Raw genomic sequence first — 16,163 nt, forward strand, 5'->3', positions numbered from 1 at the left:
GCATACACGCGGACACCCGTCACCTCATACGTGCGTAGCTCCCACAATATGTAGCACATAAGAATATAACACCTACGTGGTAAATTCCCCCTCACGGGGTTAACCAAGAGACTTACCTCGCTCCGAAGTTGCATAATTGGCTCCAATGCCTCTCTAACACCTCAAACCAAATGCCCATCGATCCGAAACTAGTCAAACAATCATGAAAACCAATAAAAATATGCCTCAACCTCTTAATTAATTAATTAATTAATTTATAACAATTCCCAACTCTACTCGAAGAGTCAACAAAGCCAACCCTCGGGCTCATATGCCCGGATTTCGAAATATTTTGAAGATAAACTTTACCCATGACCTCACGAACTCAAATATATAATTTACTCTTAATTCCATTTCCAAAATCGTGGTTAAAATTCAAAAATATCAATTTCTAAGTTTTCTCTTGAAATCACACAATTTTCCTAATTTTTCATGTATTTACAAGCCCAAATCCGTATATTTAACTCACAACTTGTAGAAATTACTTACCTCATGAATGACGATGAAAATGGCGCTCCAAAGTCGGTTCCCATGGAAAAAACAAAATGAAAATGAGTCAAACCCACGTACTTAACAAGGCCATCTGCTCAGCGATCATCGCACTTGCAGATGAATTTGCGCGCATGCGAGCTCACTTCCGCGAGAAAAATCTCGCTCCTGCAAAAGTCCACTGTCAGCAGCCCATCGCACCTGTAGAAATTTTTCCGCTCTTGCGCATTCGCAGGTGCGACACTGCATCACGCATCTGCACATTTCCCCGCACCTGCGGCAGTGGCGTCGCTTCTGCGCATACGCAGGTGTGCTGCTCCTCTTCGCTTCTGCGCATACGCAGGTGCGCTGCTCCTCTTCGCTTCTGCGACCACTCGCCCAGCTCGCCCAAGTCCGAAATCATCATACGAACGTATTGGAACCTTCAAATCCCGATTCCGAGGCCGTTTATGCAGAAGTCAAACCTTGGTCAACTCTTCCAATTTAAATCTTTTGAATTTAGAATTTTCTTTCGAAATCAACTTCGATCCGAAATTCAATTCCGACCACACGTACATGTCATAATACCTAAAGTGAAGCTACTCAAGACCTCAAACCACTGAACGACGTGCTAGAGTTCAAAATGACCGATCGGATCGTTACAAGCTTGTGTTGACCTAAAATCATCACTTCAGAGACGGCTATGGAAGAATTGGTTAATGAAAAAATTTATGCTATATTTATTGAATGTCGATGTTCCTCCACAAATAACTATCTAAGTGTGAGTTGTGTTTTTCTGATAGCTTTTGGTGTCCAGGTGCTTAGCGATGCTAGATGCGAGTTGTATGCAAACCTACAGGTGACATACCATTTTATCTAGCATTTGTGTTCAAATGTTGGAACAAGCTAAATTGTCCGAACTACCATGTAAGATTCATCTATCTTTCTCTCTGGTGCATTTGTTCAAGTTCACTTTCTTTCTGTTTTCCTCCTTTTTTTTCTAGGTTATTCTTTTCTTTATGTTTTCTTTCTTTCTTATACCTTTCATAGATTTATAGAAGGATTCCATATATTTTCACAACTGTAGGTGGCTCCGTTTTGCTGACGAGAGCAAGCAATTTAAAAACGAATTCAGATGCAGCTCAGTTTTAGTTAAGATTTCTTCTTTTTTATTTGTCTTGCCTTTGGAACAGCTAACTTTGCTTCTCATGGGTACATGAGAACAGATTGCAGAAGTTTAAGCTGACAGAATCTGTTCTTTGCATTGGTGAAATCCTACAAGTGGAGCTTGGTCTATATTATATATGATCAGTTCCCTCTTTTGGTTTATTAACCTCAGAAAATGACGTTTATTTCCTGCTATTACTGCAGTCATAGTCTACCATATGGAAGTCGTATATCTAAATGAGGACATGGGTTCAAAAGGGCATTAAATTTTAATATATGATTTCGGTGTTTCTAAGATAATCTTTATTGATTCCCTTTTTCATAGTGTGTTACGTACGTTCAAGTTATTGGAAGACCATTCTTGCCTTTCAGATACTCGATGAATCCGGGAAGGGGACCCTAAAGTATTACCCAGAAGAAAACCTGTGTCAGTCACGTACCAAATTTTCTCAAGGAGAGTCAAGTAGTCCTCGGCTTCATAGTTTCGGTGCAAACTTAAAGGGGATTTGGGAGCAAATGATCCTGAATACACTACTAGGAGCTGTATGTTAGTTGATTTATTAAGTATTTCCATGTTGCATAATTGCCTTTTAGTGTGGCTCTGAATCTGGCGAAAAATTAATATTGCTTCTAAGATAAAATCACATGTTATTTAGTATTTTTATCAATTCTTCCTTTATTTACTAGCTTAACAGCTCTAATTTTATTAGAATGTGATAAATTCAGTGGAGTTCCTCATGTGGAAGCGTGCACGTTTATGTCGCGACTCTGTATTTTCTATATGTAGTTTTAGGTGAATAGGCAAAGAACACAAAATATACATATAGATACAGATTGCTCACAGCCTTACACATTTAATTATATTCTAAAAAAAAGGATGGTGGACCTGTTGCAAGTAGCCCTCAAAGGCAGAAAATCCATGGCTATATGCAAAGCAAGTGGGGGATTTAAGTACAGAAGTGAGTAACATTTAAAAACAATATTAACAACGATACTAAATAATTGTTGGGCCCGGGCTTAGCCCCGGCTAACCTTCACTAGTATATGAATATGAGAGAGAAGATTTGTTGGCAATGGTAAAAAACACCAATATTTTTGCAAACACAAATATCCAAAACTTAACATCAGATTGATTTTTTATACTTGAAAATATAATTCTAGTTAAATATTTAAAACTTGTGATGAGTTATATTAATAATTTTAATTTAACCAAAATTAAATTATTCCTTTTAATTGAAGACAAATATTAAGTTTTTGAATTAACAAATTAAGAAATGAATCAAATTCAATTTCTTTTCAAATTCATCATATAAGTAAACTTCTTTTTCAGTTGACAAAATTTTTATATACACAAATTAGATTTTCTTTTTATAGGAAGACCATTGGTGGTGAAAACAAATCATAAAATAATGCAAAATCGACTATATATAGTACTAAACATCAAATGCAAAATCCTTTAATCTCTCGAATAAATTCATAAATACAATTTCATATATGAAAAGGTAAAAACAAAAAAGGTAGATCAATTAAGATAGTAATTTACTTTTTTTTCGATAGTAATTTACTTTTTTTAACTGTTGAAAATAATTCTATGTCATTTCTTAGCGATTAAAGAAATAGAAGAAATTACATTTTGCTCGTGAGCAAAAACAAGACGTCTTGTGTCAGTCGAATGAGATGATTAAGAACTTATATGAGATAAAAAAATTTTCTTTATTGAGTTAGTTAAATATGATCAACAACTATCATTTTTAAAAAGTTATATTTTTTAATTTTAACTTTTATTTTATAGCTCAACCACAATTTTAATATAATATTATGTAAATTTTGAAAATATTATATTTATTGGAATAGGATAACACGTGTATGCTAAGACTATGTTCATATCAACAATGCATGCAAACATCTAAAATACCAAACATGGATCTAAAATCAAGTCAAAAAAATGCTTCTGGAAAAAAAATTATTTTTTTCTACTTCTTCAAATCGCTTCTGCTTCTACTCAAAAATATTTTTTTTCTTTTAAAAGTTTGGCAAAATACTTCAACTTTAAAAAACAAACATATTTTTTTGGATAAAAATGCTTATATTTTTGGAGAAACTTGGCCAAACATGTTATTTAACTCTTAAGGACCAACAATAAATTTTTATCTTACGACGTCGGTTAAATTAAGTAAGGGCAAAATTGGAATTGAAAATAGCAGCTAGGGTTTTGAGCTATAGGCTGATAAAACCCAGTAAGGTTACATTTCTCAGCCGCTTGCAAGAGCCCTCCATTTTTTGTTCGTCGCATTTGGGAAAACCTAAACCCTAGGGCCCTCCATCGCCGGCAACAATGGGTAAATGAAATCAATTTTTTCACTCCCTTACAATTCATCTTATTTCTTCAATGTTTTTTTAAGGAGCAATTTATTATGGTATTATATAGGTATCTCTCGTGATTCTATGCACAAGAGACGGGCCACTGGAGGCAAGAAGAAGGCTTGGAGGAAGAAGAGAAAGTATGTACCCCTAACTATCTTATTTATTCAATGTGCTTTTTATTTTTATTTTATATGAGTAATTAATGTGCTAAAATTGATGATTACCTTGTGATCTGCAAATTTTGGCATGTTTAAGGATTTAGCCTTTATCGGCAGATTGTAGCAATACCTCACCTAGTGCTTTGTTACTGCGTTTTGGATTGAATATATGAAAATTCTATATGCATCCGATTGAGTTTAGGTTAATGGGGTTTCCCTGTTTTTGTCATTATAAGGATTTAGTCTAATTTATAGGCTTAACCAAGAAGAAAAAAATGTAGAACAGGAAGTTTAAAGTAAAGAAAAAAAAGGTAATGTAGATGAAGAAGAGAAGAAAAACGTGGAAAAGGTGATGAATTGATCCATGCCTTACCAGGATGAGTCTAACTGACTTAATGAGAATGAAGGAGAGCGAAGCTGCTCACTTTCTCCAGCTAATAACGTGTTCTAACTAATTAACTAACATCAAGGATATGACTGAAACAGGAATGACTGATGTGTACTATTGGTCATGTACAACCAAAAATTTCAGTGTACTTCCATTGGTCTATTCTAAGTCTCTCTCTCGACCCCAACTCTATTTGATTTTTGATTTACATGAGTGATATATATGACGAAATTATGTTTTTTGCTGTTACTTTTTTGAGATTGACTTTGTATCTCTTGTTCCTGTGAAGGTACGAGCTTGGCAGACAGCCAGCAAATACAAAGTTGGTTCCTAATGCTAAGACTGTTAGAAGAATAAGAGTCCGAGGAGGTAATGTGAAGTGGCGTGCTTTGAGGTTGGATACTGGGAATTACTCTTGGGGAAGTGAGGCTATTACAAGGAAGACTCGTCTATTGGATGTGGTGTATAATGCTTCTAACAATGAGTTGGTTAGGACGCAAACCCTGGTGAAGAGTGCAATTGTTCAGGTTGATGCAGCTCCATTTAAACAGTGGTATCTCCAGCACTATGGAGTTGATATTGGTCGCAAGAAGAAGACTGCTGCTTCCAAGAAGGAAGGAGAGGTATTTGAATGTCTTTTCTCAACTTCAGCACTCTCCTAATCTATGAGCTATTTTTTTACTCAATGATTGCATAATCAGTTTTTGCTGCTTTATTTGTCTTGAGTATATTATGTATGGACATTCTAATTGTTAAGAGGATTGTGTCTTTGCTTTTGGCATTTAACGGTTTGTGCTGTAGGTGGTTCTGATAAAGGATTTCTTGAACTTGTATTTGTTATCATTAGATTGCAGCTTTAGCTATGCAAGTTTCAACATAAGTTTTTCTCTGTTTTGATTATTTCTATTTGATTGATTTACAGGAGGCTGAGGCTGTTCCAGAGGAGAAGAAGAGTAACCATGTCCAAAGAAAGCTGCAAAAGCGGCAACAGGATCGCAAGATTGACCCACATATTGAGGAACAATTTGCTAGTGGGCGTCTATTGGCTGCAATCTCATCACGACCTGGCCAGTGTGGTCGTGCCGATGGGTAAGAACTCTCTTCTGATTCTGTGTGATATTTAGGTGAAAATTGCCAATTCCAAAGGAATGATAATGGTATATTCGTCTAAAAGTCTGTTGCCCCCAACGTCCCGGTAAATTGTATTAGCTACTCTTAGCTTTGGAATGAGAGGAATAGGAGATGTTTTGATGGAATAGCAACTCCAAACCACTTCCTTAAGGCTAAATGTCTTTTGCTTTTATACAGTTGGAGTACCTTAACACCTGTAAACTCCCCTGACAATTTTTTGGACTTTGGTAGCTCTTTAACATTTGTATAGGACTCTTTGTACTGGAGCTAACAAATCTTTTGTATCTATATTTCTGCATCTTCTTGATGCCATTTATAATCTCTTACTTTATCAAAAAAAGATTTACTATAACATCTGCCCAATGTGGTTCATGATTATTTCTGTTTTCCAGAAGGAATTAGATGGTGCTAGAAGGATTATTTCCGTTTACCAGGAAGATTTATACTTTTTCTTCATTGAACTTTGACAGTTACATCTTGGAGGGTAAGGAACTTGAGTTTTACATGAAGAAACTCCAGAGAAAGAAAGGAAAGGGTGCCAGTGGTGCTGCTTAGAGTTGCACCTCCATTTTTTCATATTATGATAAGTTCAGAACAAATTAGATTGGTCGTTATTCCCTATTCATTGGAAGGGAATGATAACTTCTTGTATCAGATTTAGATTCAAGTTTCTTTTGCGTATGGCTATCTAAAATTTTTGAAAACTGCCTACTTTATCAAAAGAAGAAATTTAAGAACAGCCTTATCACTCGATGACTGTTTTTTCTAATGGCATCATTTAACTGTTTCTGTACTTTCAATCCTTTGATGATTTTGTTTATTGTTCTTTCAATTCTTATCTCTCGCATTAAATACCTTCCTTCAAAAAGGTTATGGGGATCGCAGGGTTTCCTATGGTCTAAAGTTCAGTTTTATCTCATCTTAAGTCATTTTTGAGTTGATTTCATGACCGGACTGAAATCATCGCGCCGTGCCATCACAAATTTGTAGGCTTTCATATTCCAGAGTTAGCGTAGCTGTCTTTTAATTTTATCTGGAAGGGAAAAATATTCCTTGAGAATAAAGTGTGGTAGCTGATGTTCTTGGACATAAGCGGTGATGACAAAATGGTTAAAAGAAAATAGTTATTAACCCCTATTATCCATTAAAAAATGGGTTGGATAATGAACTTTTCAAAACAGGTTCAGATATGGATAATAATCATATTATCCACTTGAAAATGGATAAATAATGAGTTTTAACTTTTACATTTGTAAAGTCTCAAATTGATGGTTTCTCAAGTTTATGAGATTAGGAATTCTCTCAAAAGTGATTATATTTAAAAAGTTATGGATATTATATGTTGGTTAATTTATTTTTTATCCGTATTAAATATGGGTCGGATAATTTATCCGTTTTTGCATTACCTGTTTTTGACCCACCCATATCCGACCCAACCCGTCCGTTGCCATCCCTAGACATGAGCATGCTAAAACGAGCATTGATGTACTTCTCATGGAGGATCCGATCAGGGGCGGAGCTACAGTAGTGGGTGCGGGTTCGGGCGAACCCAGTGACTTTTTCCGGAACCATGTATTTGTATTGAAATATTTATTAAATCTATATAAATATATACTGCCGAACCCAATAACAAAAGGGGTCTTGGTTCAACGGAAAGGGTTGTGGGTTTGCTGAAAAAGATGGCGGTTCAATTCCCCCTGGAAGCAATGTTTTATTTTAAAATTTAGAACTCACGCACTTAAATTCCTAGCTCCGCCTCTGGATGCACTATAAACAAAAACAAGATACCACGTAAGGCAAATGGCAGAATCCCTACTACAAATATGTTAACAAATGGAGTAAGAATATTTAAGTCCATACTCGAATGGGTTCTTCAACATACCATGATGGCATGATGTAGTTCATCTTTTCAATTACAACATCTCTCATTTGTAGTTTGTTAGGGCATAAATCTAGAACAATTGTCTCAACTTAGACAAAAAGCAGCAAACGACGAGTATTCTTCCACAGGTAGGAGGGGTATGACAATTCAACCAAAACGTGGTGGTCAATTTGATCAATTAAAAATTTACACATACATCAAGTCTGAATATTCTCTTACCCCCCCCCCCGGTCTTTAGGTTAGTCGGAATGAATTAACCTAATAGGTGAAGTAAGACACATGTTTTTTATATGTATATTTATCACTTAATTATGAATAAACACTACTAGAAAACTGTCAAAAAACGTCCAGGAATATCGATCGAAATTGGTCGGAATCGGAGGAAAACCGACTGATTTCCGACCGACTTTAATTTGTCGAAAAAACAGTGGTCGCTAACGTGTGGCTTCCGAAGACGGTCACAATTTATGACCAAAGGCGGTCGGTTAATTCAACCAAAGTTTGACCACTTTTTCTAGACAAATTTTGTTGAAAAGATAAATATACTGACCGATATCGGTCGGTAGTTCTTAAATTATTTTTTATTTAATTTTTAAAATAGCGATCGATATCGGTCGGAATTATTATAACCAAATAATTTTACAATTATTTTTAAATTTTACTATACCGACCGATATCGGTCGGAATTGTTAAAATATAAGTAAATAAAAAATACTAATGGAATTGGGCCATTCGCCTCGGCAGAATTTTGTACCACACTCTCATGGAAGCAGGTCGTTCGCCTCGGCAATATAATAGATGCATTTATGGTTTGTGTCGTTCGACCCTCGACAGTGCATACATTATGATAGGATCGGTCTGTATGCCTCGACATTTCTATAAAATACTCTTATGGAATCATGCGTAGTATTTGACAATAAGCCAGTGAATCTGTGAGTTTTCCAAATCTGAATTGTGACGACCTATCTAGTGATGTCCATTATATATATATGCTCCAGTTGATGAGGTAACTACTAATTGAGAACTTGAGTGTATTGTTGAGAGGATGATTGTACCACATATTTATACTTGTTTATTTTGTTTATTTACTCGGCCTCACATCTATATACTTCGTACTATACATGATTTATTGGACCACTAGTAAATGTCGATGTCGCCCCTCGTCACTACTTCTCTAGGGTTAGGTTAGATACTTACTGGGTACACGTTGATTTACGTACTCATGCTGCACTTGCTGCACTTATTGTGCAGGTCTATATATGTTTTCGGTGGTCCTCTAGGTGCAGAGGCGCATCTATTGCAGAGACTTTACGGTGAACTGCATTCCATGTTACGATCCGCAATATATATAGTCTCCATCAGAGTTATTTATATTCTCCCATCTAACTTGTATTCCAGACGGATGTTGTATTTTATTGTACTCCTTAGTATATGCCCATGCACTTGTGACACCTGATTTTGGGGGTTCTTACTGGTTGTTCATTATTGTAGTTCACATAAATATAATCATTTTACCCGGTAAATTCTATTTTATACTATTTAATTAATGAAATTATGATTTCAAAAGTAATAAAAATGAGTAATTAAGTTGATCAATCACCGTTGGCTTGCCTGACGGCGGCGTTAGGCGCCATCACGACCTATAGTGGATTTTGGGTCGTGACAACAACCCTCTTCCCGCTGGAAACCCACTTAAAATAAGATTTTTCATAAAATTTACAATTTTCTAAATTTGCATCACCCTTATAATACAACATGCAACCATCTTCACAACAATCGATTCTCATAGACGAGAGTCCTAACTCATAAACCAATCTTTTAGACTTATAGAAATCTTCAGGTATGTTGAAAGTTAGGTCAACTAGTTCACTCATAAGGCCAATGAAAGAATCCATTCCCGCTTGAGAAATATTGGTATTTGATTTGATACTTAATAATCTAACCACAACAGACAACTGAGAGTGCATACTCCCTTCACATAGTGAACGACTATCGGCCTCTAACTGTTCATAAAAATATCTTGCCTCTTCGTTAGGAGCTTGTTCAACACTTTCATGGGGTTCAAACTTAAAGTGCATCCCAAAAGCATCCGCAACTATTTCATGATATCTAGGATGTTGAACGTTATTCCCCACCGACCTACTACTTTCATCAACAACTATATTATGAAATACACCATCACTACCATCAACCTCTCCATGACTAGTCCATATAAAATAATTATCCATAAATCTCTTTCTATAAAGATGAGTCTTAACATCCTCCTATCCCAAAAAATACAAATACTTGCACTTCAAACAAGGACGCTTAATCATCCCTCCAAACTGAAATGGTTCAAGTGACATATCATGCCTAATAAATTCATTAACTCCTTTTATAAGTTCCTCCCTAAAAAACCGACGACTAGGATAATTCCTATTATATATTTAACTATGATATTCCATCTACAAGAATAAATAAATTGCATGTTATATTAATTGAGTATTTAAATTAATTTATAGTTTAAGTTACATAATAAACTTTAGTAACAATATAGTAAATTTAAATAATTTGAGTGCTTATTAATTTGAATACAATATTATTCTAATCCTATCATTAATCATAACTAGACTCGCTAGAATAATAAATTAGTTAAGTCATTCAATTAGACTAACTCAATTAGATTAATTGATATTGTCGTCATAAATTAATTTATACATTAAATAATTTAAATGCATAAATTTGAGTTCTATTAAGATCCATAAGTTCATAATTTAAGGTTCCCTAAACCCTAGTTTATATAATTTATACACCACAATTAACTAGTTTATATAATTTATACACCACTATTAGTGCATAATCAATTAGAGTTATAATATAGTTAACTTTAATTACATTGTACTTAATTCTAAATCTAATGTAGTTCAAATAAAAAACCTAAAAAAAAATATAATTTTAGGTAGTTCAAAACTTAATCTATATCTAATGTAGTCTAAAAATCCTATTTAGTCACATAAATCCTAAATAGATAAAACCCTAAAAAATTGCATAAAATTATATTCCGGAAATTAAAAAATTAAAAATTAAAAAGTTAATAAGGTAGATTACTAGCCTTGAAAGAGAGTGACAGTGGTGGTGGAGCCGCGGAAGGGAATGACAGTGGTGGCGGCGGCGGCTCAAGGTATGGCATTGACGATTTGGGGCGTCAACGTGAGAGAGAAGATGAGGGGCTTCGATTTTGGGGATGGGTGACTTGATTTTGGGTGGGATTTGGCCGAAAATCAGTGGGGAAGGGAGATGGAAGAGAGAGAGGGAAAAGAGAAAAATGGGAAAGAAACCCGTATGGGGTTGTCTAATTAATAGATTACCGACCGACTTTGGTCGAAAATTTCGGTCGATATTGTTAAGAAAATATTTGACCGTTTGACTTCACAAATACCGACCGAATTGTGTCGGAAACTAATTTTTAAAAAATTTAATAATATTTTTTTATTAAATACTTATCAACATCTTACAAAAGTTGTACCATACAAAAAATTTTGTTCTTAGTATTTTGCACACTCAATATATGCTTTCTTTCTTAATTTGTACCTTAATCAATTTTTTAATTAACTTGCACTCGATACCGGTCGATTTTTGTGTTCAATTTTAATAAAATAATATATAATTAGATTTATAAATAGCACTACATCTTAAGTTTTACCGTAGCATTACATCAATGATACACTTTATAATATATTTACTTATGTTTTTAAAATCATAGCATGTTGGATACAACGACTATATCAATTAAACTCGATCAATTATATATATAATATTGTTTATCATCTGTATGCTTTCGTATAAATTACACTTCATATTATGTATACGTGTAACATATTATAATAAAGTATATGATTTTATTTCATTTATGATAATTTACACTTACACATATATGACAAGCGTTGATACTTTATTTTCAACTGTTCATTACATTTCTCGAATGCTTGATCGATGAATAAATAAGAAAAGAAATCTTGAAGTTTAAGTGAATATTTTAAATATTTTATTTATCATGTACCTGCATTATTAATTTTAAGTTTAATTGACTAGATGCTCCGGTATAATGAGTGACTATATGCTCCAAGATGTGTACAATCGACCGAGTCTTGAATATTTTATTCTCGATCACCTTATTAGTACTTTGATCGGATACTTCATCAATGGATCAATTGAAAATTAAATTATATTCGATTAAAACTTACTATAACACATTTAAAAATAAAATATGTAGTTCTATAAGATGTAGTACTATATTAATACTTAAGTTGCAGCAACAACAATATATACTCGGTCAAATCACACGATTGAGGAATATATATGTTGTTGTTGCTACAACTTAAGTATTAATATAGCACTACATCTTATAAAACTATACATTTTGTTTTTAATGTGTTATAATAAGTTTTAATCGAATATAATTGAATTTCCAATTGATCCACTGATGAAGTATCCGAGCAAAGTAATAATAAGGTGATCGAGAATAAAACATTCAAGACTCTCTGTCACGCCCCAACCTTGGGAGGCGTGGCTGGCACCCGGTGCCGCCCTGGCCCGAGCGAATCACTCTGTAACTCATTCATTCTTTTTGATCACTAATACTGACCGAAATCGGTCAGTAACTTCATAATAATTTTAAAAAATTATTTTTGTTATGAAAAAAAAACAATTGACCCTAGGCGGGAAAAAATAAATTAAAATTTTTTGACCAATTTCGATCGATATACTTGAATTTTCTTAATTAAACTTTTTTTGGTAGATAATATGCAAGTCTGACCTGGTTTTGATCAAAGATTAACCATTTTTTGATCGACATCGATCGAAATTTTTATATATGTTAGACATAGTAGTATTTCTTTATTGTGGGACAAATTTTTCTGACCGATATTGGTCGTTATCTTTGTGTGAAATTTTTTATTTGACTTTTGCGACCAATTTACATATTTTTCGATCGATGTTGGTCGGTTTCTTCTTCCGACCGATTTTGGTCGGTAGACGTTTTTTGACAGTTTTCTAGTAGTGAAAAAAGGCAGCAGCCCGGTGCACAAACTCAATTATAAATTATATATTTTCTTACTTTAATTTTCAATTGCTAAGGTCAAATTACTTGATTTAATATAAATATGAGACATATGCAAATATTTAGATATAGAATATCATAATGGAACCTTGTTTTGTTGGTTTCCTTTTCTCTTCTTTTTTTTTTTGGGTAATGAGAAATCTCATTTCCCACTCTTGCTCTCTTACTCCCTCCGTTCCAATTTATGTAAATCTGTTTGACTGGGCATGGAGTTTAAGAATAAATGAAGACTTTTGAAATTTGTGATCCTAAACAAGTCAAAAAGGGCCCTAGAGTATTTGTGTGGTTATAAAAGTTTCTCAAGAAAAAATGAAGACTTTTGAAATTTGTGGTCCTAAACAAGTCAAAAAGAGGCCCAGAATATTTGTGTGGTTATAAAGCTTCTCATTAAGGGTATAATTGTAAGCTTAAGCAAAATTGTTTCCAAATTTAGAAAGGTATCATTCTTTTTGGAACGCATCAAAAAGTAAATAGGTTCACATAAACTGAAACGGAAGGAGCATGTTTTACCCAACTTAAAAAATAATGGACTCGGCCCTGTGGTGGGAGCTGAGGAGAAGGCAAAGGGAGTACGGCAGCATCACGATGGTATTGCATCATCATTTGCTAAACTTTGAAAGAAGAAAAGGTGTCCAAAATTCATGTGGAAATTGGACCATAATCTTTGACTAAAACATTTGTAGTAATCCAACTATACATCCAAAATCTGACTAATTAATAATACTAGTCTCCCAAATCCACATTTTACAAGGCTATTATGTGTTCTCGTCATGCTTTTGCTCTTATGACGCCAACTATGAGTGGACCACCCCCTCTTGATATTCAGGAAGAGAACACAAGTATAATTGGTAATGTAGGAAAGAGGCTAATGATCCAAACGGGCTATTAATCTACTTGATTGGACCCATTTGATTTCCCTAACTGCCATTTTTTTCCCCAAACATTGCAAAAACCTCTTCATTTATCTTTCTTTAATTTTCAAGAAAAATTACTTTCAGCCGAGAGTCTATCAAAAATAGTTTTTCGATCTTCATAAGGTAGGATAAAGTTGCTTACATACTACTCTCTCCATACCTCATTTATAAAATTACACTCGATTAATTGATGTAATTTTGAAGAGAAAAAGGGTGTTGGATGTGGAAATGGGGTAATAGGATGGAAAATATAGGAGATTGTCACATATACACATAAGTCGCTGTTGGTTGGAATGCTCTAAAATTACTCCACTTATATTATAGTTCATAAATTCATTTTCGTAGCATTAATCTCAAATTTCGGTAAATCCATCACCAAGAATATATTTTCGGGGGTCTATTTTAACCCCTTCTTTGGTCTTTTGAATTTAATATATTTGCTTACATCAAGTTACACTTTAATCTGTCAATCTTTTTCAAAAGTCAAGTCCAACAACAACAACAACAACATATCCAGTATTATCTCACACTGTGGAATCTGGAGAGGGTAAGTGTGTATATAGACCTTACCTCTATCTTGTGAGGATAGAGATGTTGTTTCAAAAGTCAAGTCCGTCAAAAGAATTTTAAAACGAAGAAAAGAAAGAAAAATGAGTATACATGTCTCACTGAGTTTCTTAATTCTGTGATCTCAGATGAACTCTCCCACACCCATCCAAAAAGTAAATAACGAAATAAAAAAAAGAGATTTAATCACAACTTGGAATTTAGGTTAAATCTAAAGGTGAAATGATAACACTATGTTAAAAGTGTTTTTTTTCTTCAAAAAAGGTGCGCTTTTCCTCAAATTTGAGGTGTTTGGCCAAGCTTATTTTTTGAAAAAAAAATATTTTTGGCTAGAAGCATAAACAGTTTTGAAGAAGCAGAAAAAAGTAATTTCTCTCCAGAAGCAAAAGCAGAAGCAGTTTTGACTTTTCTTCCTACCAAAAATACCCTTTGCAAAATATTATATATACCAAAATAACCTTACTTAGTTTAAACTATTAAGTAATATAAAATGACTTTTGGGATGAACTTTCATATTTATTGGATGATTTTTTGATATATTTAAATTATCTTGAAAGAATAAGTTCTTTTCAATTTTATTTTTATATTTTACTTAAATAAAATAAAAAACTTAATTATTATCTTTAATAATAAATATTTGCAATTATTTATCTACTTATATAATATTAACTATTAAGCAAATCTTTTCATGTACTTATTTGTAATTTGACACATAAAAATACTTTTTGAAAAGTTTAGCCAAATACAAATTATTGTTCAAAAGTACTTTTTAAATTGATTAGCCAAACACAAACTGTTTTTCTCCAAAAATATTTTTTTTTAAAAAGCACTCATCAAAATAAACTGATTTTTCCAATTTAGTCAAACAGGCTATAAGACATTATTGTTTCGGCTTCTAAAATATATTTATGCAACTCACTCTTGTCTTGTGCTTTTGTTGTTTTAATGATAATATAATAGAGTTTACGATTTGTGCGCTTTTATTTAGGTTAAATTGACATACCAAAGTAGATAGCTAATTTTTTCTATTAAATCTAGTATGACATCTTGAAATGTATGAATATTGTTTTAAAGGTTTAAGAGCATCAACCGTAATTTTTACACCATCAGTACCTTATTTTTCAAGTTTTACATACATAATGGAGGAGTCAGAAAATTTGATAATGGATTCCAAAAAATCCAAACATGTCATAGGGAGGATTTAAATATTTATTTCTCTTATGTCAAAGAGATTCAAAATTCTTTTTATGTAAATTTTTTATTTTTACCCCTTAATTGCATGTGGCATCGACTGATCATAATTCATATCTGCTTGTTATAAATAATTATAAAGTATTACAAGTAACTTAACCTGATTAATGTCTAATAATGTTAAATTCTATGTTTGTTGCACTTGCATGCAATTTAAAATGAGTAATAGATAGTATGTTTATTTTGGAATGGAAAGCTGAAAACTGGGGGCGAGCTCATTTCAAGCTTATGAGTTCGATTTTCTAGGCCTTTTAATTATTGATTTATAACTAATTAATAAATTTTGTAAGACGAATATAGAGTTTGAATCCGAGTTACTGGGTTCGCCGAACGATATGTTTGAATAATAGGGAAGTAAAAATGGGACCACTAAAGGATGTGGTGCAGTGGATGGGGATGTTTCTCCCTTAACCAGAGGTCTCGAGTTCGAGCCCTGGGTATGGAAAAATCTTTGGTAGGGAACGTTACCTCTCGAATGGGCCCAGCGCGAATACGGATATAGTCGGACTCCAATGCGGGTACCGGATACCGGATGGGAAACCAAAAAAAAAGGGAAGTAAAAATGGGGAGACATCACGAAAACGCTATGCTGACGTGAGAATCGAATAGAAAAAAGAAAGAAAGAAAGAAAGAAAGAAAGAAAGAAAGAAAAGCAAAGGGTGCCTGCATCTCAAGTAAAGGAAACTCCCTCTTCCTTTCATATTTTTGACAATTCGCTAACTTGTTATAACGAACG

At 33.6% G+C, this 16,163-nt stretch overlaps 1 protein-coding gene across 1 annotated transcript; it reads left to right on the forward strand.

The window, feature by feature from the left end:
- The first annotated feature begins 3,867 nt into the window (after nucleotides 1–3,867).
- LOC107776903 (small ribosomal subunit protein eS8) lies at nucleotides 3,868–6,465 on the forward strand. Its single transcript, XM_016596854.2, has 5 exons — nucleotides 3,868–4,013; nucleotides 4,103–4,175; nucleotides 4,874–5,207; nucleotides 5,507–5,673; nucleotides 6,186–6,465. The coding sequence occupies exons 1-5, from the start codon at nucleotides 4,010–4,012 to the stop codon at nucleotides 6,268–6,270; spliced, it is 663 nt and encodes a 220-aa protein (XP_016452340.1). The 5' UTR covers nucleotides 3,868–4,009; the 3' UTR covers nucleotides 6,271–6,465.
- Nucleotides 6,466–16,163: the final 9,698 nt, after the last annotated feature.

Source organism: Nicotiana tabacum, chromosome 2 (genome assembly GCF_000715075.1).
Source record: "Nicotiana tabacum cultivar K326 chromosome 2, ASM71507v2, whole genome shotgun sequence".
NCBI lineage: Eukaryota > Viridiplantae > Streptophyta > Magnoliopsida > Solanales > Solanaceae > Nicotiana > Nicotiana tabacum.

Excerpts from the sequence above, each read along its gene's own strand:
- LOC107776903 (XM_016596854.2), top strand. Across the intron at positions 4,176-4,873 it reads GCTTGGAGGAAGAAGAGAAA|GTACGAGCTTGGCAGACAGC; the intron begins GTATGTACCCCT and ends GTTCCTGTGAAG. Across the intron at positions 5,208-5,506 it reads CTTCCAAGAAGGAAGGAGAG|GAGGCTGAGGCTGTTCCAGA; the intron begins GTATTTGAATGT and ends ATTGATTTACAG.